The following is a 24,207-nucleotide window of genomic DNA, read 5'->3' on the forward strand; positions in this document are numbered from 1 at the left end:
TAATTTAGTAGAAAGCTACACCTACAGAGATCACATCTGCATTATGGGCTTTTTGCTTAGGACCCCACTGGGGGATCATTTCAGATCATTCACGGGCATGGGAGGGTCATGGAATATCTCTTTCCAGGTCCCCAACATCTCTGGCACCATCTTGTTTCCCTTACCTCTGTAGAGAGTTTTGCAGATACTGCCTTCATTAACTTTTCAAATCAGTCTTCTAATAGGAGTTCAGTTTCAATTATTCAAGGTCCTTCCAGCATCTGCTGAAGGCATCTTAGTTTTAGTTAGAGAAACATTTGCACTCCACACACACAGTTCATTTAACTTTAATTAATACGATTATTAGAAAAGAGGGGAAAATTCCTACCCAGCACACTTCTTTATCTTCACTGAAGACTTTGACTACCATATATTTCTGGGTAAAATTGCTATTTACCACAGCACTGTCATGTTGAAATATTCCCAGAAACTTCTTTCTCATCTTTTTGGAAAGTCTGGAGTATGAAAATACATAGGAAATCTGTAATTTGAAATAACTGTAAATGTTGAAATTTTAGAAATTGTCATGTATGCTGCATAATTATTTGGTCTTGGTTGGTTAACTAGTCACAAAAGATATATTCATTTATTTATATATTTAGTTATACATTTAATTTAATTAGTCAGGCACTTTCTAGATTATGTAGCCTATGAGTACTTAGGATGTTGATCTACCAAAAGCCAAAATAATAAAACATAAAAATCACTGATAATTCAGAGATACTTGTTCCTTTGGTATATGCGCTTACAGACTTTTTTTTATTACAAATATACATATATGTACATATTGTAAAAAACATCAAACTTTACATCATGTTTTATAATGTGTTTTTTATAATGTAGTAATATATCATGGTCACTTTCTAATGCCATTAAATAATCTTCTATCAAAATAAATGATTTATAATTTTGACTGCTAATTGATTTACTTATAAAATTAGAATAATTCCTACTCATGGGGTTTGTGGAAAAATCACATCAAATAGTTTGTGCCAGGGTTTAAAAAACTCTTTAAAAATATAAATGTAAAGCATATAATTTTAATTATTGTTCCAAATATTATATTCCTTTACTCATTGTTTATGCTCAAATAAATACATTGTTATAGCCTTTATTTCATTAGAAATAAATTTTAAAAATGTAAAGGAAATTGAAATGATAAAAAGAGATCACTTTATTTAAGAGTAATATTCTCCTGGATATTTTATTTTTTTAATTGAATACTATACTGACTTATTCACAATTGACCCTGTAAGGACTAAAGAAAACAAGACTTTATAATTATATTTCCTTTACGCTTATTGTGCATAAGACCAAGAGGTAGACAAAATATTTATAATTTCCTCTTCTTTTTGCTTGCTACTTTACCAAGATATTTTCTTAATTTTTAAGAAATAATTCTAGTTTTATTTCAAATGATTAAACATGCCTGATTTACTTTAATTAGAAAATATTATTTATATACTATCAACCTTAAGATCTTGGTTATTTTAAAGGATGATATATTGTATACTCATTTTTAAAAGAAGCATTATAAGAAAATAATTTCAAGTAAAGGCAAACCAAGTTATTTGCATTATTACCTCTGCAAAGCAATGACCACCTTGTCCTAACCAGCCTTGAACTTTAATCGAGACTAGAGAGGGAAAGAAAGTCAGTCTCTGCATCTAGGTTCTTTCCATAGGGCTTGTGCCACATTCCCAGGCCTGTCTTGTCCCTTCCTTATGCCTTTCCTTTATGTCACCTCATGACAAACTCACATCAATCCCATCCTATGAGGCCATGCACAAGAATGTCTGGATTGGATTTTACAATACAAAGTAAGTGCATTAGTATCTACCCATCTTTAGCATCAAGGAAATATTTGTTTTGAGCTACTGATCTGTTTGAAAGAGCATATATGGGAACCTTGTGAGTAACTTCAAGAAAACTTTGGAACCCAAATCCTTTTATAAATTGAAGGTAGCTTATATGTCTTTTAGAAGCAAAGTGTTATTAACTAAATGTTAATTTTAATCTAAAAATTATTATAGCTTAAATTAAGTATTCTAAAATATTTTTTAAAACTTCAACTTATACCAATGTGGATGCATTGGGTGCATTTTAATATCAGTCATGATATTGGCCGAAAATTTTTTAAACTTGATAATATTCTTTCCATATATGATTATTCTTACTTCTGAAAATGAAATAAATTTTAGCTACAGTGAGTAAATGAAGCTCCAATCACAGTTGTTTTGGTGGGACTTTACTTTTTAGAAAATAAAGCAATCTAGCTCATCTGAATGCAGTACAGTTGATATAGCTATCTCTGAAGAGGAAGAAATGGTCTGCGAACATGAAAGGCTGAAGCATCTTAAAAATGGTAAGAAAAAAATTTCTTTGGTAATTTTATTGAAATTAGATTAAATTTCTCTTAACCTAAGTAATAGTATTTGATATACTTTTAATTTTAAAGAGGCACACTTATAACTTTGATTCAAATGGTACAATAGCAATTTACGTAACTAAAATGTTTGTGCCCCCCATAATATTCTGAAATAAAAAAATTACAAATGAGTTTATTAATTTGGCTAAGGGATACACACACACAGGTATGTGCATATATGTATCCTGATAGACTCTTACAATAAATGTCAAAAAATGTCAACATTGGGAAAAGAGGGAAAGGCCCTATTTCCTAAAGTTTAGTGGAGTAGTTAAGAGGGTTGACTTTGAAATCAGGCAGCCTGATTTTAAAACCAAGTCCACCATTTACTTACCTTCTTTCTGTTTCAGTTTCCTAATCTGTAAAAATGAGGATAATAATAACATTTATCTTATGGGATTGTTAAAAAGATCAAATTAGTGTACATATATGCGTGTATGTGTGTGTGTATAATCTTAGAAGAGAAAGAGAACCTTGCCCCCAAAGACGCAGCACTCAATAATAATATCAACATCTTCATCATACTTCATTATTTCAGTTTACAGAGATATTAATTGATACAGTTAATGCAGAATAGAACGAGTAGTGTTATGTAAATGGAATGTTATTGATAATGTTGATTCCAAAACATATTTTTCATGTTATAAGTAATATTGGGTAAAATCATATAATATTAATATTTAATTTTTACTGGTAACTATGTAACTGTACATTAGAGCAGAGCATGATTTTGTAGTAAAACATAAAATCATTATAATTAAAGCAGTCCTGAAAAGTAGATATATGTATTTTATATATATATATACACACACACATATATATGTGCACACACATCCATACATACACATGTATGTGTTGAAGTGGAATAAAATCTTCTCAGACTTCATGAAATGGGGTCAACATTTAAAATACTTATATGAAAATATCCTGTAACTCTCATGAGAAAACAGATTCTAATAGTAACATTTATATATTTAACCTGAATATTAAGAATGTATAAGGATTCATGTAGACATATAATATACACATTTGATGTCTTATAATTCAAATTAGTTTCCTAAAAAAATTAAGTAATTACTAACGTTCGGACATTTGAAATCACTGGAAAGTCATCAAAATGGTAACTTCTAAAAGCTCAAATTTCTATCTTTAAAATAAGAATCTGTTCTCAGTAGCGTGAATTCTAAGACTTAGATCATCTAAGACAAGGAAGGAAATGTGTCTCATATATTTTTTGGGGGGACAGTCTCATTTTGTTGCCCGGGCTAGAGTGCTGTGGCATCAGCCTAGCTCACAGCAACCTCAAACTCCTGGGCTTAAGCAATCCTTCTGTCTCAGCCTCCCAAGCTGGGACTACAGGTATGTGCCACCATTTCCGGCTAATTTTTTCTATATATTTTTAGTTGTCCAGCTAACTTCTTTCTATTTTTAGTAGAGATGGGGTCTCACTCTTGCTGAGGCTGATCTCAAACTCCTGACCTCGAGCAATCCTCCTAACTTGGCCTCCCAGAGTGCTATGTGTCATATTTTTTGACCAGAAATGTGTAATTTAACACTAGACAAAAATTTTAAAATGAAGTATTTTGACTTTAAACTCCACTTTAAACTTCCATTTCTTCATTTTCTCATCTATTTATCAATCTCTTCTCAAGCCTCAGGTTTTTCTTCTGTTAACACTCTTGTTCAGCCCCATATTCATGTACTCTACCCACAAAGTACGTCATTAGCCACGATACCTCCTTAAATAGTTTCAATCAAAATTCCAATTTCCATGCAACTTAAGAACTGAAATCAAAGCAATTTAATTGATTTAACTAATATTATGCCTCTTAACATCTTGTATGTGTTTGTGTTTTTAAATGTGAACACATGTTATTCTATGTGAATCTTTAGAGGATGAATTTTCAGGCATTATACTACAATGTAACATTTAGAAGATGTGTGTATTTGTTTATTTTTGTAGGGATGGGGAATAAATTCTATTCTCAGACTGTTCTGCAGTGAGAGGATGCTCTAAGTTATTCCTGCCTTTCACGACTTCTTTCCTCCAATTACTACACAAGTTGTTTCTTTTTCTCCTCGATGATTGCAGTGGTCACTACAACATGAGTAAAAATCACCTGCTTATAAATAAGAGACTACCTGTATCAGAATATGTAAATAAATAACTGCTAAAGCATCTGGTAGGATGTTTGAGATGTGTACTTTTTTATGAGTTTTCCACACTTTTGTTCTTAACAGTTTCTTTCTTGGCAGGTTATGGACGGAGATCTTCACCTGGTCAAATCAGTAGAGAGTTCAAGAAAGGAAAGATTTGGCAGAACATAAGGAAAACCTGCTTCAAAATAGTAGAGAACAGTTGGTTTAAGTGTTTTATTGGCCTTGTCACTCTGCTCAGCACAGGCACTCTGGTAAGTGAGCAGCCAGGCTGTGTGATGCTTTTATGGGAACAAATGTTTCATAATTCTGTTAATTCAGAAAGTCACCAGACAGATAACTTTCCCCAGAATACTTACTATAGCACCAAATTTCATATTCTGTGATTTTAGCTTTAAAAACTAAATGTTACACTTTCTTAGAAAGTCTGTATGTATATCATTCGATGTTAAATTTAATATTGCTCTTAAATTGAAATATAAAATTAAATAAATAATATAATTCAAAATATATGAGAGATAGTGGGAAAAGGAAATGTTAATAGATATTTGATTCTTCTGACTTTAATGAAGTTTTGTTTGTCAAACAGTTTAATAATGTGGACATCCAAAACTGCTGTATTGTGTTTGTACTTTTAATAAGCAAAGTGAAGATTGCATATACTTTTAAGGACCTTCAAACTAGAAATGTATTTACCCTTTAACAATAATAATAATTATGGAAAATTGTCCTACAAGTATCTTCACATGTATTAAATGCATTTACAGAGTTATTGGCTTAAGAATTTTTTGTAATAGCAAAGGATTGGGGAAAAAAGAGTCTATAATAGGTGACTGCTTATACTATGGTACAATCATTCAATGGAATACTATGTAGCTATTTTAGAAATACAGAGCTGTCTGCATACTGATATTATAATTCTCTAAGATATGATAATAAGTGAAAAAAGAATGGTCTAGAATAAATTGTATGGCCTTCTGCATTTTATGTAGGAAAGGAAGAATAAAATATATTGATATTTGTTTTCATTTGATTAAAAAAGAACAGAATAGGATACACAAAAACTACTTAACTGTGAGATGCACTGAACAGAGAGGATGGAGTCATGGTTATGAACCAGACTGCACTGCATTGATCCAGCCTGAGTAGGCTAATTAGTGGCCTCCCTATGAGGCCATATCATAATCCCCAAAACCTTTAAATGTTAATTTATATGGCAAAAGGGTCTTTGCAGATGTGACTAAGTTAAAGATCTTGAGATGGGGAGATTATCCTGGATTATCTAGATGAGCCTAATGTAATCACAATGGTCCTACAAAAGAAATGCAGGAGGAGTTGAAGTCAGAAAAGGAGGTGATGTGAGGATGAAAGCAAAGATCGGACTGTTGTGCTTTGAAGACAGAACAAGGCATCACAAGCCAAAGTATATAGGCAGCCACTAGAACTGCAAAGAAAGAAAATGAGAGCTGTCACAGCCTCCAAAAAGAATCAGCCCTCTCGATACCTTATTTGTAACCCCAAGAATTACAAGATTATAGGTTTGTGTTGTTTTAAGCCACTAAATTTGTTGTAATTTCTTACAGCTATAATAGGAAGCTAATACACAGTTTTCTCAGGATCACTCCCAGGAATACGCTCCCATTTCCTGCTAGTACATGTTATTAGATCCTGCATATGGGCCAGGTCCTCTGGCATGTAAATCCTTCTTCCTTAGCAATCTCAGTACTTAGAGATTTGACCTTATGTATACATTTGGTAGCCAGGAGGGAAGGTAGAGGTAGATTTTAAAGAGGATTTTATTAAGACACCGACCTCATCGGAGGCTTCTTCATGGTCCTCAAGCAAAGCTAGGTTCAGTTTAATGTTATTGGAGCCCAAACTGCACCACAGAGTTCCACCTTGAGTGAATCAAATGGCATTTATATCTCTGTCATTTAGCCGTTGACTTAGGTGTGTCCCACTAGGAGTGGAAACATTGCTCCTTGGGTGAGGTGGCTCTTGTTTAGTAGGAGCAGTTCTCCAGAGAGGGCTTCATTTGTGTCTTATGAAGCAACACTAAGAGTTGCTGTTGAGTAGGTAGGTTTGCCAGTAAAAGTGCTCTTGATGGGCATCTCTGGTATCTACCACAATGTTCAATATGTATGTGAAAAGTGTGTGTTGTATGATGCTGTTGGGTGCAATTATGGGTTTGTTATTTCTGTTGTTCCCATCTATTATATCCTTACTATAAGGATTTTTTTTTTGTCTTTTGTTAGCTGTGGAAAGAATGTGTTAAATCATCCCACCATGACTGTTGTGTTTTTAACAATCTTCTTTTAGTGCTGTTAATTTTTCTTTATATATTTTGATGACCTGTTATTTTATGCATACATATTTATACCTGTGGTATTGGCCCCTCTATCATTATGAAATATCCCTAAGTTATATGTCTTGTCTCATTTGATATTAGCTTTATTTTTATTAAAATCACATGATAAATCTTTTCATCCTACATATACTCTAACCTTTTCCTTTCTACAATTAGGGTTCATCTGCTCTTTATTGATGCAGCAATTCTGTGATACCTTTAAAAAGAGATGCTTTTTAAACTTTATATAGCTTTTCTAGTTGTTCTCAGCAGGATCATTGGCCTGGTAAAAATTATTCCATCCATGCTAATTGAAGTAGAGGTTTCTGTACATCTTTTTATTGTATTTTGCATTAGGTACCTGGATAATTGAAATATAAATATATGTAACAAAATAAAAAATTTTCAAATTACTTTTTGTGATATTTATAATCTGCTTTATAGACACTTTTACTCCATAATTAGTTCAATTAAAAGTCATCAAATCTATTGTTATTTTGTATTTACTTCTATTAACAGTGAGTTTTAATAATCACATCATTCTTTACATAAGATTATTTTAATCCTTGTTTACTTTCCATCCTTGGATGCACTTTGATAGTGAGAGTCTGCCTGAAGTTATTGGTCCTTATTGCCCGTTTTCAGTGCTATAAAAACTGTGAAATTGCTTTGAATGACATTATCAGACTTTACATATTCCACATAAAAATTAAGTTTGACCTATCAAAATGGAGAAACTTTGGAGAAACAATTATAGTTTTGATTCATATTTATGTGTTTCCACTGGTTTGTCTTATTATTTCTGCAGCAGAACAACCTTCGTGACTTTCTTCTAGTAGCCACATAGATTTCTAAAAACATTTTTAAAAGTCTGTGTTTCTCTTTGAGCAAGTGCCATATATCTGTGAGTTGCCTACCTGGAATTACACATAAGATTTCTATCAGATGTAACTAAAGGTTTTGTCTCTTATGTTAAGTTTTATTAACTGATTTGAGAGGGGCTATTAAAACAATTATGAAGCCAAGTTTATATAAGAATTTCTGGGATCAATTAATGATGTCTCCTATAGGCATGGAATCAAAGAATAATACTTATGGATTATGTCAATAAATACAAGCAAAATGAACCAGCCCTTGTGACTACAACCTATAACAATGCTTGCCATATGCTTTTAGAGATAGGATTTCATTCCCTTCTATGTCAAATGAGTTTTTAGAAATTACATGTACACCTAATCCTTACATTTTTAACCCACAGGCTTTTGAAGATATATATATCGATCAGAGAAAGACTATTAAAATTTTATTAGAATATGCTGACATGATCTTCACTTACATCTTTATTTTGGAAATGCTTCTAAAGTGGATGGCATATGGTTTTAAAGCCTATTTCACTAATGGGTGGTACAAGCTGGACTTCATGGTTGTTATTGTACGTATTTTAAAGAAAATTTAAAAGGCTATTTGATTTACTTTTTCTTCTTTACTCTTACTCTTTCATTTCCCCTCCACTTACTTATATCTTACTTTTTCCTTTCTCTGTACATTTTTAGTCTCCAACATCCCAATTTGCAATGTTTAACATCTGTCTTTTTCTTCTCATTCTAATAAGTTCAGCACTTCACTCCTATTTTATTGTAATAATCAGTTATGAACCCCCTGCTAACCAAATAAATTTATTATGCAATATCTTGAAAATATCAGCACCTGTAAATTCTGTTGGCTTGACTTTTAAATGATATATCCACAATGAGACTACTTACCATGACCTTCACCAATACCATGCTGATCTAAGCTACCAAAATTTCTCATTTAGATCACTATGGTAGATTCCAAATTGGCATCCCTGCTTCTGTCTTCCCTGCCCACCTTCATTCTGTTCTCCGCACAGAAACCAGAGTGACTGTTGTAAAATGGGAGTCAGCTCACATCACTTCTCTTTTTAGAATCCACTAATAGCACCCCATCTCACTCAGAGCAAAAGCCATGGTCTTTGCAATCAGTGGCCTGAAAGTCTGTATGTGTTCCAATCTTATCTTCTACTCAGCTTTTCCCTTGTCCAAGTCTATATACTGATGCACCAGCACTGGACTTCTTGAAGCTTCTCAAACATGCCAAGATTATTTACATTTTAATGCCTTTGCACCATATTTCACTCCACCTGGAACTTTTTCTAGCATTTATATATTAGCTGAAATGAAACTCTTGAAGTTAGGTCTTTCCTTATTACCCTATTTAAAACTATAATCACTCCAATATTCCTTTTCCCTTTCTCTGCTTTCTTCATATACATAGCCCCCATTAATATTATATAATTTGTTCATTTATTTGGCTTATTGACAGTTTTCTCCCACTAAAAGATAGGTTCCATTAGAGCAGAATTTTTTCTCAGTTTTCTTTTCTCTTTTATCTCTTGTGCCTAGGACATTTACTGTCATATAATAGGTGATCAATAATTTTTGTTGAATGAATGAATGGCTTCCTATTCTATGAACAATGATGGAAGCTCCACAATCTATAATTAATGACTTACAATAGCTGACCTCTTTCTTCTAAATTAATTCTTCCAAATTAGCCTTCTACTCTGGTCAAACCACACTATACCTGCAACTCACCTTCCTATTTCTTAGTCATTGCTCTTATGTTTCCATATTCATCCATGCTTATGTAAATGAGCCCTTACTTCAAAGCCTACTTCAAGATCATCTCTGTAGTATAGGGCCAGAAGAATAAATATTTCATATATTTGACTGGAAAATATAGAAAGATGTGAATATACAATAAAAGTTAATCATAACTCTACCACCATACTCAATATTTATTAACTATGAATCATTTTTATACATATCTATATTTATTTTTTAAAATTACTTTTCATATCTGGTTACACTTTTTTGTAGTTTGTACTTTTGACTTTATAATGTTCATATCCTTGTTGATTCCTGTCCTCTAAAATCATTTTTTCTGTATTGTCTTAACCATATTCATATATATATATATGCATTTGTAAATACATTCCAAATTTTGTTTTAATTAATATATTTCATACTATATTTCAAATAATAATGGAACTGATTCTTAATCTAATTTCAAACTGAAGAAAGATATGAATATTAACATTTGATCATAAAGAATGTAAAATATACAAATTTTTCTTCATCTTGATGACATGCTTCTTCTTAGCAGAAAATACTGGTTTTATCTTTGTTAAGTGATTTTAACACAAAATGATTTTCTTATAATTTTCTGTAAGCTATTACTAAGATATTTTACATATATATTGAAATTTTCCACAGATTTATTTGTAATCTTTGATTGTATATCTCTCTTATAATAAATGCAAGGTTTGTTTTACATATTATTTTGATTAAAATGGAATCCTATTCATTTTTTTAATATATGTCTAGGTATTTTGTCTTAGCTTAATAGGAAAATCTAGAGAAGAACTGAAGCCACTTACTTCCATCAAATTCCTTCGGGCACTCAGAGTTCTATCTCAATTTGAAAGCATGAAGGTAAGAGAAAAGTTTCTAATCTATAGATTTTTGTTTGAAATTACTAAATTTCTAAAAATTAACAAGCTTTGTTGTCTTCTCATTTATAACTTTAACAATATTAATACAAAAAAACCTTATATTCTACTGCTCAAAAATACAGAGGATGTTTTAGAGTATGTTACTTATGCTTATTAAGATTTTAGGTCCTTGTTGCTCATAAGATATAAAACCTAATAAAGATAAGCAAAATAAAAAGAAACTAATAGTTGAGAGAGAAAGTATACTTTCAAAAATATCTAACTGACATAAAGATGAATAATAATGAAAATAACTCAATTGAAAATATAACTCTCAGAAAATGAAACTCTGGTTAACAAACTTTTTAAAATTATAGGAACACATTAAAAAGTGGGCAGAAGACATGAACAGAAACTTTTCAAATTATGATAGACTAACTGCCAATAAACACATGAAAAAATGCTTAATGTCTCTAATCATCAAGGAAATGTAAATCAAAACTACAATGAGATATCACCTAACTCCAATGAGAATGGATCTTATCAAAAAGTCCCAAAAAACAGATGGCATGGATTCCGAGAGGAAGGAACATTTATACACTGTTGGTGGGATTGCAAACTAGTACAACCTCTATGGAAAGTAGTATGGAGATTCCTCAAAGAACTAAAAGTAGACTTACCATTTGATCTAGGAATCCCAATACTATGTATTTATCCAAAAGAAAAAAAAGACATTTTATGAAAAAGACACCTGCACTCGAATGTTTATAGCAACACAATTCACAAAAAAAAAAAAAAATTGCAAAGATGTGGAAACAACCCAAGTACCCATCAATACATGAATGGATTAATAAAATGTGGCATTTCTGTACCATGGACTACTATTCAGCCATAAAAGATGGTGACCTAGTATCTTTCGTACAACCTGAATGGAACTGGAGACCATTCTTCTAAGTGAAGTATAGCGAGAATGGAAAAAAAACACCACAGGTAGTTAATAATAAATTGGAACTAATCTATCAACATTTATTTGCACATATGGAAGTAAAACTCAATAGAAATCAAATAGGTGGGGTGGGGAGGAGGGCTGGGAAATTCACATCCGACAGATACAATGCAGCTATCTGAGTGCCAGGAAAACTTATAACTTTGACTCAAACTGTATAAAAGCAAATTATGTAACTAAACGTGTGTACTCCATAATATTCTGAAATAAAACAAATAAATAAAATAAAAAGAATTTTAAATAGTATAAGAACATTGTATACACTAAGTCATTACTCACTGAATGAAAGAAAAGTTTGGGTTTTAAAATAAATGTACTTTTTAAAATTCACACATCACAAACTATGAATTCTTGCTTGCCTTCTTTCCCTCATTCCCATGTTAAATTAAAGGCTCTTCTGAATAATGTAAAGAAAACTAATAGATTGAATAACATAAAATGGCCATTGTTCAATCTTTTGTGCCAATAATGGGAATCTCATATGATTAAACCTTAGAGAAAAAAATGGAGACTATGACCTCCACAGGTAATATAAGTATGTAGATATACAATGATCAATTGTATGCAGAAATGACAGAAAAGTTCAATTGTACCTTTTATTTCATAATCATACATTTGTAGGATTTTTACATTGTTTACATAAATTAAATAATATTAGCCTGCCTATTTGATTCATAGTACCTAATATCACATATTCAATGTATGATAGGATCTAATGAGAAAATTATTTATGTTTCAGCTGCATTATCGCTATAGTTTATACATTTTATGTTACATGTGAACTGCCATTCATTAAGAAGCCATAACACTTAAAGTCTTTCCACTTAGTAAAAGATAAATATTTTTTTCTCTATTCTAGGACTACAAATTAAAAATGGTCTATTGATTCAACACTTACAAATGAAGACAAACACATATACATAGACATATACAATCTAAGTGACTGTAACTAAAATAAACTCTTCTTTTTTGTAAAAACACTATGGGATAATACCAATTTTTCTTTTCTTATAAATTTAAATACACAGGAGAAAAACAAAGTGTTAAAACAAGCAAATTGTCTGCCTCATTTTAGAGAAATGCATGAAGAGATTTGCCAGGGAAAATGACTCTGTCAGAAATTAAGTACTGTGCCATTTGATGTCATACAGTTATTACAATGGCAATGAGATAGTGACCCTGGACAATTCAAGGTCAGGAAAATAGTAGCCATAGTTATGTCAAGGTCAAGTCCAGACTTGAAGCCTCATCTCAACCTCTGGAAGTTCTGTAGTTAAATTATTCCTGAAGATATATTATTGAGGATATTAGGGAGCTACATGTTTACAAAATTAATGTTTTATGTATTTAATAAGCTTAAAGTCTTAGGTGCTCAACTACTCAAATATTTGTGTTAACCATATCCAGTGTTTTTATTCTCATGTATGTGGATTTTCTAATAGACCTGGCATTTTTTCAGCAGCAGCATCAGTGGACCTCTCAAAATGACCAAAGTATTAACAAAGGATCTTTGACCTCATTGTAGAAATAAAATAACGTGTTATTGAAGGTACAGTTAAAAGTCAATATATTAATTCAAGGATAGATGACTATAGAATATAGCAAGAAATTCTGGCACAAGGATGAGTATAATATCTAATAATGGTTGATGGAAAGGAAGGTTAGAATGGTAGAAAAGAGAATCAATGGTGCTTCAGAAAAAAAAATGAAAGAAGGAAGTTCAGGGGAGGGAAATCAAAAGTATAAAAGCTAAGATAAAGGGAGAGAAATAGCATAAATATTGAAAATATTCTATGGGATATAGCAACTGGTTTACATTTGCCATAACAGCTTCAGTGGAGTGGTATTAAGAACAAACTTCTGATTTTAATGTTAAAGAGTAAAGGGTGTTGAGTGAATGAAGACAGTGATTACAGACTGTTGCTGGTGTTCAAGTTTAGGTAGTGGATTCATCTCACAAACTTCCTACTCTGGAGTGACTCATCAGTGAGTGACACAGAATGGTTCAATGAGGAGATTGAGGCTTTGGGAAGTATTGCAGCCCATTCAGTGTTTCCTGAAATAGGCTCTTCCCTTGGCCTCATTGACAGTGCAATCTCTTGGCCTTCTGATTTCCCCTACGCCTTCACTGTCTCTGCAGGCTCATTCTCCCTAAAGTTAGAATCAAGACAGTTCTAGTCTCATTCCCTCTCATTTTATATGTTTTCTAGATAACTGCATACATACATATGGTTCAATTATTTTGAATTATCATTTCTGGCACAATAGAGAGAATCAATAAACATGTATTAAGTCAGTGAAAAATTATTCTAATATCTGTACTAATCAGCTCTGTTGTCATTTAGTGATGTTTAAGTACAAAGATTTTGAGAATATCCAGATTTTTTTATGTATTCTGATCAAAATTGAATTGCTATTTAGGTTATTCTAATACCAGCATGTGGACTATTAAATCTTTAGATATGGCATTTTTTATTTTTTCAGTATGATGTTATATTAATTAATATTTCCAATTTTATCAGAAATTAAAATAATTTTACATTTCTTATCTGAAATTTACATGTTTTTTTTTTATATTCCAGGTGGTTGCGAGAGCTTTGATAAAAACAACTTTTCCCACTTTGAATGTGTTTCTGGTCTGCCTTATGATCTGGCTGATTTTTAGTATCATGGGAGTACACTTATTTGCTGGCAAGTTCTATGAATGTATTGACCCAACAAGTGGAGAAAGGTTTCTTGCATCTGAAGTCATGAATCAAAGTCAATGTGAAAGCCTTGTGTTTAATGAATCCATGCCATGGGAGAATGCAAAACTGAACTTTGATAATATTGGAAATGGTTTCCTTTCTCTGCTTCAAGTAGTAAGTACACGTTTGACTTTTCTTTATCAATTTTGTCACTCAGTGACCCACTATCTAGCGATGTGAAGAGATGGGCTATTCCTCATATCTCCCCCACAGAAAAGCACATTTATAACAGCTACAAGTAACCAAAGCCATGACACGTGTTTATTTAGCATTCAGCTATTGATCTCCCTCTAGCTCTCTCTATTTATACTATCCTAAAATATTTTATTAACTACAAATAAACTAAATATTTAAAACAGTTGTCAACAGACAGTATAATAATGAAAATATTAAAGATCTCAATTACACAATATACTGAAGTATGACAAGCCTACTATCAAATGTTTCAGTGTATTAATATCAGATTGAGTTTTTACTTTTTATTTGCCATGAATCTTAAATTTCCATAATAATTAAATACATATTTTTTTACAGGCAACATTCAATGGGTGGATTACTATTATGAATTCAGCAATTGATTCTGTTGGAGTAAGTACAATATAATTTTAAAACCTTTGTTAAGTTTCAAGCAAAGTCATTTTTGCAATTCAAGCATGGGATATCAGCAATAATTAATAGAAATTAAATACATTTTAGATTGAGTATTTCATGGGCAGTGAAATCCAGTGTTTTATACAGTGATTGAGGTCCAGTAGGCTCATTTTGAAGGATTACCCAACTTTGTAACAGTGATTAAACTACTGAAATAAACTTTAAAATCCAAATAAACAAAGCAATGATATCCTTTTACCAAAAAGGAAAAAGAAAACAGTACTTCAAGAAGCATTGTTAGGTTTTCTTGTCATACATTGTTTTGTAAATCTTGATTTTAAAAGTCAATATCAATAATTTGCTTATTTTTAAAATTAAATTCTAGGTAAATATGCAGCCTAATTTTGAAGTCAACATCTACATGTATTATTACTTTATCAACTTTATTATATTTGGATTATTTCTCCCTTTGAGTATGCTGATTGCTGTTATTATTGCTAATTTCAACAAGCATAAAATAAAGATAAGTATATTCTTTATTTGTTCATCAACATCTGAGAAAATAAAACATTTATAAAAACATATTGATTCAAATAAGTGGTTTTAGATTCAGCTTAATGTTTTTATTTAATACATATCTAATAAAACAATGATTAATGTTCCTGTACACTGATGAACATTGCTGAAATGTTCATCCTCACATTGCTTTCTATATTCAAAATATACACAGACAAGTTTAAAAGTTAAAAGTTACACATTTCTGTACATATATTGTAAATGATGATGTGCTGAAAAATAAATAATTAAGTAATATTGTGTATCTTCACAAATATGTGAAGAGCTCAAGAAAAAATACTAGTTTACACTCTGTTATATTCAAAGCCTTCAGAGCCATAATCAGCATGGACATCTTTTTAAGTTAGAGTAACTCTTTCTGCTAGAAATAGAGAGAGTCATAAATCCTAATTAGATGGCCTAAATAGGAGGGCTTGAATCTGATAAGAGAGAATTCAAAGGCAGATTTGAACAACCACTGTTTGGTGCTATTTCTACACAAAGACTCCCTTTCAGGGCCTGCACAAATGAGAAGGTTTCAAAAGACATCTAAGTCCACCTACTTTAACCATAGATACCTACCCTCTATAAGGTATAGGAAAGCCTTCAAAAAGAATAGTTTAATTTTGAATTTCCATCTTCAGCCATGTGCAAATCCTGGTACAGTAGTCCCCCGTTATCCATGGGGGATACATTTCAAGGCCCCCAGTCGTTGCCTGAAACAAGTGTGGATAGAGCTAACCCAATTGCTATCAATCAGAACACATTTCCATTCATGTTAAGATGCCTTTTTCCATCTTAACTAAGCACTTATCACACACTGTGACTGTAACTTTTGCAGTTTGAGGTACGACAGGAAAACTAGCACAAATTTCTTTTTCCTTCTTAATAATTTCATGGATAGAAGATTCATCTTTACCATGTATTAATATCTTAGCAACTTCAGCATATAATTTTTTTCCTTTCCTTATTAAGTTGAAAATTTTCACCTTTTTACTTTCAAAAAGCACTCTACAGCTTTTCTTTGCATATCCAAATTACCAGCATCACTACTCTTGTGTTTTGCAGTCATGATTAAGTAAAATAGGGGTTCCTTGAACAAAAGTACTGGGATACCATGACACTGGATCTGACAACTTAGCTGACTACTAAGTGACTAACGGGTAGGGAGTGTAGATAGAGCAAAGATACTGGACAAAAGGAAGAATTCACACCCTGAGCAGAACAGAGTGTTCATCATGCTACTCAGAATGGCATGCAATTTAAAACTTATGAATTATTTATTTATAGAATTGTCTACTTAACATTTTGGGACCATAGTTGACCTTGGGTAACTGAAACTGTGGAAAGTGAAACTTCAGATAATGGGGCACTACTGTAGCCCACTCTGTCGCCACTAATCAGGTGGAGGTAGAAGGTTCACTGATTAAATATGGCTTTCATTGGATACTTCAGCTTCCTAGGGACTTCAACCCAACAAGATAACACCTTAGGATTTGCTTCTGGGCTTTAGATTGGCGACCTCTATCAATTTTAAGCAATCTGGTCCTGATTTAGGGCAGTAACAATTCCTAATTCCTAGATTAACATGACATTATTTACTTTAAGTGATGAAATGAGAACTAGAAAAATAAACCCTAAAACGAGCTATGAGGAGGTAAGCACAAAATACTTTTGGAACAATTGTGACAAATATCTTCTGATATTATTTGAAAAATAAAGCAATATATAACCATATAAAATACATATATGACCTATTTTATTTACTCTTACTTATTAAAAGGCATAAATCTACTTTACCTTTATTGAATTCAACCTGTGTTAGTAAACCTTTCTGGATGTCCCCTGCTGTTTCTCTTTTGTCCCTTTCTAACAAGGGGCAGCCCTCAGTAGCATAAAAAGTGAAAATAGGGTTAGCCTCCCACAGGAAAGTGCACCAAAAGATTATCGAATATTGCCATTATCAGCATGTATTCTACATGTGTTTTATATGGATTTTTGTACAGAAAGTCAGACATGTTCCAACATAATTTAGTTCATCACAGTTAAGCCCTTGTAAAAGGATTAAATCAATAATTACCAAGTTTTTAAAAACACATATTAGTATTATATAAGGGAAAATTTAGATTAAATGTGATTTTAATATCTTTTTCTTTCATTTATTTACCAGGGAGGCTCAAATATCTTTATAACAGTAAAGCAGAAGAAACAGTACCGTGGGCTGAAGAAGCTGATGCATGAGGACTCTCAAAGACCAGTACCTCGCCCAGGAGTAAGAAAATGTCTAGATATTTCTGAAGCTTCAAAAAACGTTTTATTTATATTAATACATTCTCTTTTAAAAATAAAAGTATGTTGTTAAAAGTTTTAATAGCCAGTAGTGGTGGTGTATGCCTATAGTCCCAGCTATTTAGGAGGCTGAGGCAGGAAGATACCTTGAGCTCAGGAGTTGGAAGCCAGCTTGGGCAACATTGCAAGACCCTGTCTCTCAAAAAAAAAAAAAAAAGGAGAAGAAGAAGAAGAAATTAACAAATGCTTTTGACAAAATTTATAAAATATGTTTCTTGTAAAATCTTTTAATTGTCATTTTTTTGTTTATTTGTTTTGACTATATGCTATTGGTAAAAATTTAAGCCCACTTATTCTCCTATTTATTCTGGGAGGAAAGGTGTAGAATCTAAAGACTGTGTGTGTATGTGTGTGTGTGTATACATTTCTATGTGCATATATACTATTAATAAGACTATTACACCTGTTTTTTTTTGCACACAGAACAAGTTCCAAGGATTTATTTTTGACTTGGTAACAAATCCTGTCTTTAATGTCATCATTATGGTTCATATCTGTCTCCAAGCGATACTCCTTATAATTCAAAGTGATGAACAGAGTCCACAAATGGAAACTGCTTTCTTCTGGATTGACTCAATTTTTGTTATGCTATATACTATAGAATGTATACTGAAGCTCATCTCTTTCCATTGTTACTATTTCACCATGGGATGGAACATTTTTGATTTTATGGTGGTCATTTTCTCCATTACAGGTAAGATTTTGTTTAGTGAAATTTTCACTTGTAATAATATTCAGGCAAGCTTTTACAGTAAATGTCTCTTGAGATGTAGTCTCATAATAAGCAAAACAGTTAGGGATCCTTTTTATTCCCCAGAGGAATGCCTCATATTTTTGTATTCATACATGTGCACATGCCTTGCAGATATAAGGTATTCAAAAATATTTCTTGAACTAATAGCATAGTCTTTATATCATAAGCCACCAGGTAAATGCTTAGTTACTCCTTCAGTATATAACATACATTAGTTTTCCAGGATGACAGTAGAAGGATCTTTATGTCTTAGAATGATGTAAGCTTTTAAGATCATTGTTATTTCTTTTCCTCTAATCTCTAAAACCATTTACAACTTTTATAACTGAAGTTTTAGGCTTTGATAAATTTTTCACTAGTTTTCTTTTACTTTGTGGATCTCACTCTTTTGTTTAGCAAATACATTTGATTATCCTCTTTGTGAGCAGATATTGCGCTATGTGAAAATAATTCAGTAGTAAACAAGAGAGGCATAATCCGTGTATACACATAGTTTATAGTCTATTAAAGGATATAGATAATTAAACAGTACATTTTAATACTGTGCTGTTAAGGTTATGGTGGGGGAAGCACAGGGTGCTGGAGCAGTGTAACAGAAGGAAGGCACCTAATCAGTAAGTAGAAGTCAGAGAAAACTCTGTGGAGGAAGCAAAATCTAAATAGAGACCTACTGGATAAGGAGATACACAAGCAAAGAATTTAGAATCAATAGAAATTTCAAGTAGAAAGAAGTTTATTGTCTGCTTGACCATACACACATATCAGATTGTAAGCTCCAAGAGAGTAGGGACAATGTTGACACAATAGTTTATTGTGTCAAGCACTATTCTATGTATTCAGCAGTGGGAAATGTAGGTAAATTATTTTCCCAGTTGTGCTTCTGGAAAATTCACTCATTCAGTTGATAGTTGAAGCAATGCAACTAACTATTGAGGGAAAAATACAAGAATCTTGATAGAAATGTACATGAAGTCAGGAGGAGGCTGATAGGAAGAAAATAGGATTTATGGAATTAAGAGTCCTATGAGATTGAAGTGGAAGTTGCTTAACTCAGGGAGCTGGAAGGAAAAGAAATTGCAGTCAGAGAGAAAGCTGTTTGAATTTGAGGTTTCATAAAGTAAGGCAGTCTGGATCCAGAATATGTGGACACAGAATATGTGGTCACAGATGTGGATGACTGAAGTAAAGTGATGGATTATGAAACTTCAGAAGGCCAAAGACTGAGAGGCTGGACTTTGACTGGATTGATGGTGGGCACTGAGGTGGAATAGGAGACACTGGGCTGATTATTGAAATCTCCAGGGAAGACAGATGAGTAATAAATACATCACAGAGCCAACGAATGGTAGGAATGGTGTAGTTGAATTGCATGATCCAAAAATTTCTTTCATTTTTCCTTTACAAAAATTATGGGAAGTAGAAGTATCCAGAAATCACATTAGAAAGAAAGAAAGATTCTTATTTTGTCCATCTACTCTGAGGAACATGGAGTGGGGAAGAATGAGCTGCCTGCACTTAAAAGGGTTGCCAGGGAAATAGTATCCTCAAGATAGAGTCAGGCTTTAGATAAGAAAGAAGGTTAAAAAAAAACTGGTGATGAGGATGTAGAGAAATTTGTCTCCAATTAACTGGTGATAATTCCTGCATAATGGAAGAGCTGGAAGATTGAAGAGAAATGAGCCTTTGGGTCAAACTAGAAGATTCACTAAAGCACTATGGAGATAAGGGTATTGATAGGATAGAGCCATTGATTGGAGAGATTGTCATCTTAACAGTGCCCTAAATTTAACAGAAACAAGAAGCATAATCCTTCCAGATTCAGCAAACATACTATTTCATTTAAAAGCCTCATGGGGTTCTCCCCTTCACCACCTTCTCAACTCAAAATGACCCACACTTCTCTCCAGTACTTCCAGAGAAGATTCCTTATGCCTTTTATAGAAATTATAATTTTACCTTTATATTTCTTCCCTTACTTACTCCCATACTTCCCTCATTTGCCTACTACAACTACAAAAAGTTCTAAGCAAAAATGAATTTATTCTATTTACATTTAAAGTGCCTGGGGCCCAAATACTAATTATGAAATAAGTACATTAAATTCTAATCTATGAATCACTGAATACCAGACAATTTTGTAATTGTATTTATCAGTTAGGTCTTTCTGCTTTGCATTATAATTGTTCCAAATGTCTATTATTGCTGGTTCCTAAATTATGTCTTTGAAGACAAATCATATTATTCATCTCTGCATATTTGCATAATGTGTTTATTAGGCATTCAGTAAAGGTTACATTGATCTAAAGTTTTTGGTCCAACAGCAATCAGAAAAAATTACGACTATTGTCCTGTATTATGGAATCAGGTCATCTGTGATTCCAGAAGTACTTGATCTATAATACTGTCAAGAGATGAAGAGAATTCTCTTCCAATTTAGCTACATACTCTGAGCATTGACACAATTAATATATGGTTAACGCAAACTTTCAATATATTAATAGTTAAACAGGAGGAATTAATAAGATATCAACAAAATATATTAAAAATTAAGTTAAAAATAATTTATATTATTCTAAATGCAATTGTATTTGAATAATTTTGTTGCCTGCTTTATCTTTTCCCACTCCAAGGACTATTTCTACCTATGACGGTAGGTTACTACCTTGTGCCTCCTTCGCTCGTGCAACTAATACTTCTCTCACGGATCATTCACATCCTGCGCCTTGGAAAAGGACCAAAGGTGTTCCATAATTTGATGGTTCCCTTCATGCTGTCCCTCCCAGCATTGCTGAACATTGGTCTTCTCCTCTTCCTGGTCATGTTTGTCTATGCCATCTTTGGAATGTACAACTTTGCCTATGTTAAAAAGGAAGCTGGAATTAATGATGTGTCCAATTTTGAAACATTTGGCAGCAGTATGCTCTGTCTTTTTCAAGTTACAGTATTTGCTGGTTGGGATGGCATGCTCAATGCAATTTTCAACAGTGAATGGTCTGACTGTGATCCTGATAAAATTAACCCTGGGACTCAGGTTAGAGGAGACTGTGGTAGCCCCTCTGTTGGGATTTTTTACTTTGTCAGTTACATCCTCATTGCATGGCTGATCATTGTCAATATGTATATTGTTGTTGTCATGGAGTTTTTAAATATTGCTTCTAAGAAAAAAGTCAAGACCTTGAGTGAAGATGATTTTAGGAAATTCTTTCAGGTATGGAAACAGTTTGATCCTGATAGGACCCAGTACATAGACTCTAGCAAGCTTTCAGACTTTGCAGCTTCTCTTGATCCTCCTCTTTCCATGGCAAAACCAAACAAGGGCCAGCTCATTGCTTTGGATCTTCCCATGGCTGTTGGAGACAGAATTCATTGCCTTGACATTTTACTTGCTTTTACAAAGAGAGTTATGGGCAATGATGTAAGGATGGAGAAAGTCCTTTCAGAGATAGAATCAGGGTTTTTGTTAGCCAATCCTTTTAAGATCACATATGAGCCAATCACAACTACTCTGAAACGAAAACAAGAGGCAGTTTCGGCAACCATCATTCAGCGTGCTTATAAAAATTACCGCTTAAGACGAAATGACCAAAATACATCAGATATTCATGTGATAGATGGTGATAAAGATGTTCAAGCTGCTAAAGAAGATGTCTACTTTGACAAAGCTAAGGAAAAGTCGACTATTCAAAGCCAGATCTAATCCCACTTACGACCTCTTTACCTTCTTCATATAGAACAAAAATGTTAAAAGTGTAAATCAGAAATAAAAGCAAAGATCAGAGAAAGCAGAGATAATAATCAACTGTTTACAAGCCGTGGAAGTGAAGATGTATTCACAAGACTCCATGCCAAATTCACTTTTTTAGCACTGTATGTTCAGTCTAACCAATCAGGAAAGACAACTCCTTAATATTGCTGCAGTGATTTAAAGTGGGTTAAAGTTGCCATTGGACAATCCAATGTCTGTTTTCTCTATATGACTTATATGGTGTGTACCTCTTCTAGAGGATAGGGGATGGTGGTGATAGAGATTAGCAACAAAGGAGGCTTCCTTGTATATTTTACATCTAATTTTATGGGCTTCAAGTCTCACCCCTATTAGGACTTAGTTAAAAACAAACAAATACTTTCTTAATATGGGATGGTGAAGTGCTACAGGCCATTAAATCATAAACTTGCCTAGACAAATACCAATTAGGGGAAGGGAGAGGGCCGTTCCTTAGAAAGTGCCTTTGAGATCAATCACAAAGATTGTTCAGCTGGTTAAAACCACATTGAAAAAGATTGGTTGAAGCTCTATTTTCATTTTTATTTGTTCTTGTTTTCTTTTCTTTTTGGTTCTAGGAATTAATGTTGTTTCATTGTTCTCAGGTTCCTGGTTTCTCATCTCTTTGGCTAGTTCCACCTAAGCTCTGGCTCTTCAACAGGATAAATTCATAAAATAAGAAACATAAGGGAAACTGACAGTTATGGTCTACATTTTCATCTCATTTACACTTTTTTAAAAGTATGCATTACTAAAATGATGTACTAGATAATATGTTAATAGACTCAATCTTTGCCTTATCATAAAAGTGATGTATTTTTTTACCATTTATCTCTAATGTAATGCTGAGTGGGTAAGATCTGGCAATGCATGGCATAATATGAACCAGAGTTGTCAAGAGCTACCGTATATCTAGGAATTTAATTTTCACAGTGTCTTTTATTTGGGAAACTGTGGCCACTTTAAAGTACTTTTCACTGTTCTTTATGCTGCTTTCTAATTCAGAGACAGAAAATGATCACCCAAACTATAAGGACTATTAATTAGGAGATAAAAGTGTTAAGTTTGTTGTTGTTTTACATTAATGTATACAAGTTAGTTTTCACTTACACATTTATTATTCCAAGTTTTTTTAAGTTTTTACCTCATCACATACATCATTACTCTGAAAAATTCTTTATGTTCAAAGAACTTTAAAATCTTGAACATTAGTTTTCACTATTGAAATTATATTTAAAGGATAGGCACAAATAATTGTTTTTTGACTTATTTGTAAAAGTGCATTTGCATCCATGTAGTTTGAGATCCTAATCTTTATTCCATCTGTATGAAGATTGATTTCAATGTGCCTCCAAAGTCCTAAAAGATTCAAAAAGAAAATCTGTATATTATTGACTTAAATGACATCCTTTAAATATGTTGTGACATTCAATTCATTTACATATCAGTAATTGTATTTTATTATGAATGCATGATCTTGAGCCTTAAATATTATAATCTTTTTCTGCTCCTCAGAAATGTAATAATCTTACCGAGATGCCTTTGGGGGATCCCCTAATTAAATGTAATTTCAGGGTTCTGTTTTTTCTATAAGTGTTCCTTCCCTTTCTCATCCTGTTCTCCATCACGTGATGGGGACCAGTGAGGAATCAGTGTTAATTTGGTGACAATGTGGCAGCTGGTGCTTTATCTAAGCTTCTCAGTTTTCCATTTGTTGGGAATGCTTTAATGTAGAAACTGCTTCAGATACTTAAACTGAATCATAACTTGCTTATGTAAATTCCATAAAGACAACAAACTGATTTTAGTTTGAAAATTATAGCTTTTATTTACAAATCGTGTTTGCCAATTACCTTCCAAAAGCTGTACAAAGACTTATTTTTAACAAAGTCTTACAGTATATCTTACTTTTTAGGTACTATAGAAAATAATAAATACAATCTGTTAACCACAAAAA

General features: G+C 32.5%; 1 protein-coding gene across 1 annotated transcript in view; it reads left to right on the plus strand.

Moving 5' to 3' along the window:
* Positions 1 to 24,207, plus strand: part of SCN7A (sodium voltage-gated channel alpha subunit 7) — an 82,786-nt gene extending 58,579 nt beyond the window's left edge. The window contains exons 16-25 of the mRNA XM_045559277.1: positions 2,299 to 2,404; positions 4,724 to 4,878; positions 8,230 to 8,403; positions 10,379 to 10,486; positions 14,074 to 14,352; positions 14,773 to 14,826; positions 15,215 to 15,352; positions 17,552 to 17,656; positions 18,157 to 18,427; positions 21,118 to 24,207. Coding sequence (XP_045415233.1) covers positions 2,299 to 2,404; positions 4,724 to 4,878; positions 8,230 to 8,403; positions 10,379 to 10,486; positions 14,074 to 14,352; positions 14,773 to 14,826; positions 15,215 to 15,352; positions 17,552 to 17,656; positions 18,157 to 18,427; positions 21,118 to 22,184 — 2,457 coding nt within the window. The 3' untranslated portion in view covers positions 22,185 to 24,207. The remainder of the gene's footprint in view (positions 1 to 2,298; positions 2,405 to 4,723; positions 4,879 to 8,229; positions 8,404 to 10,378; positions 10,487 to 14,073; positions 14,353 to 14,772; positions 14,827 to 15,214; positions 15,353 to 17,551; positions 17,657 to 18,156; positions 18,428 to 21,117) is intronic.

The sequence above is a fragment of the Lemur catta genome, chromosome 8 (genome assembly GCF_020740605.2).
Source record: "Lemur catta isolate mLemCat1 chromosome 8, mLemCat1.pri, whole genome shotgun sequence".
NCBI lineage: Eukaryota > Metazoa > Chordata > Mammalia > Primates > Lemuridae > Lemur > Lemur catta.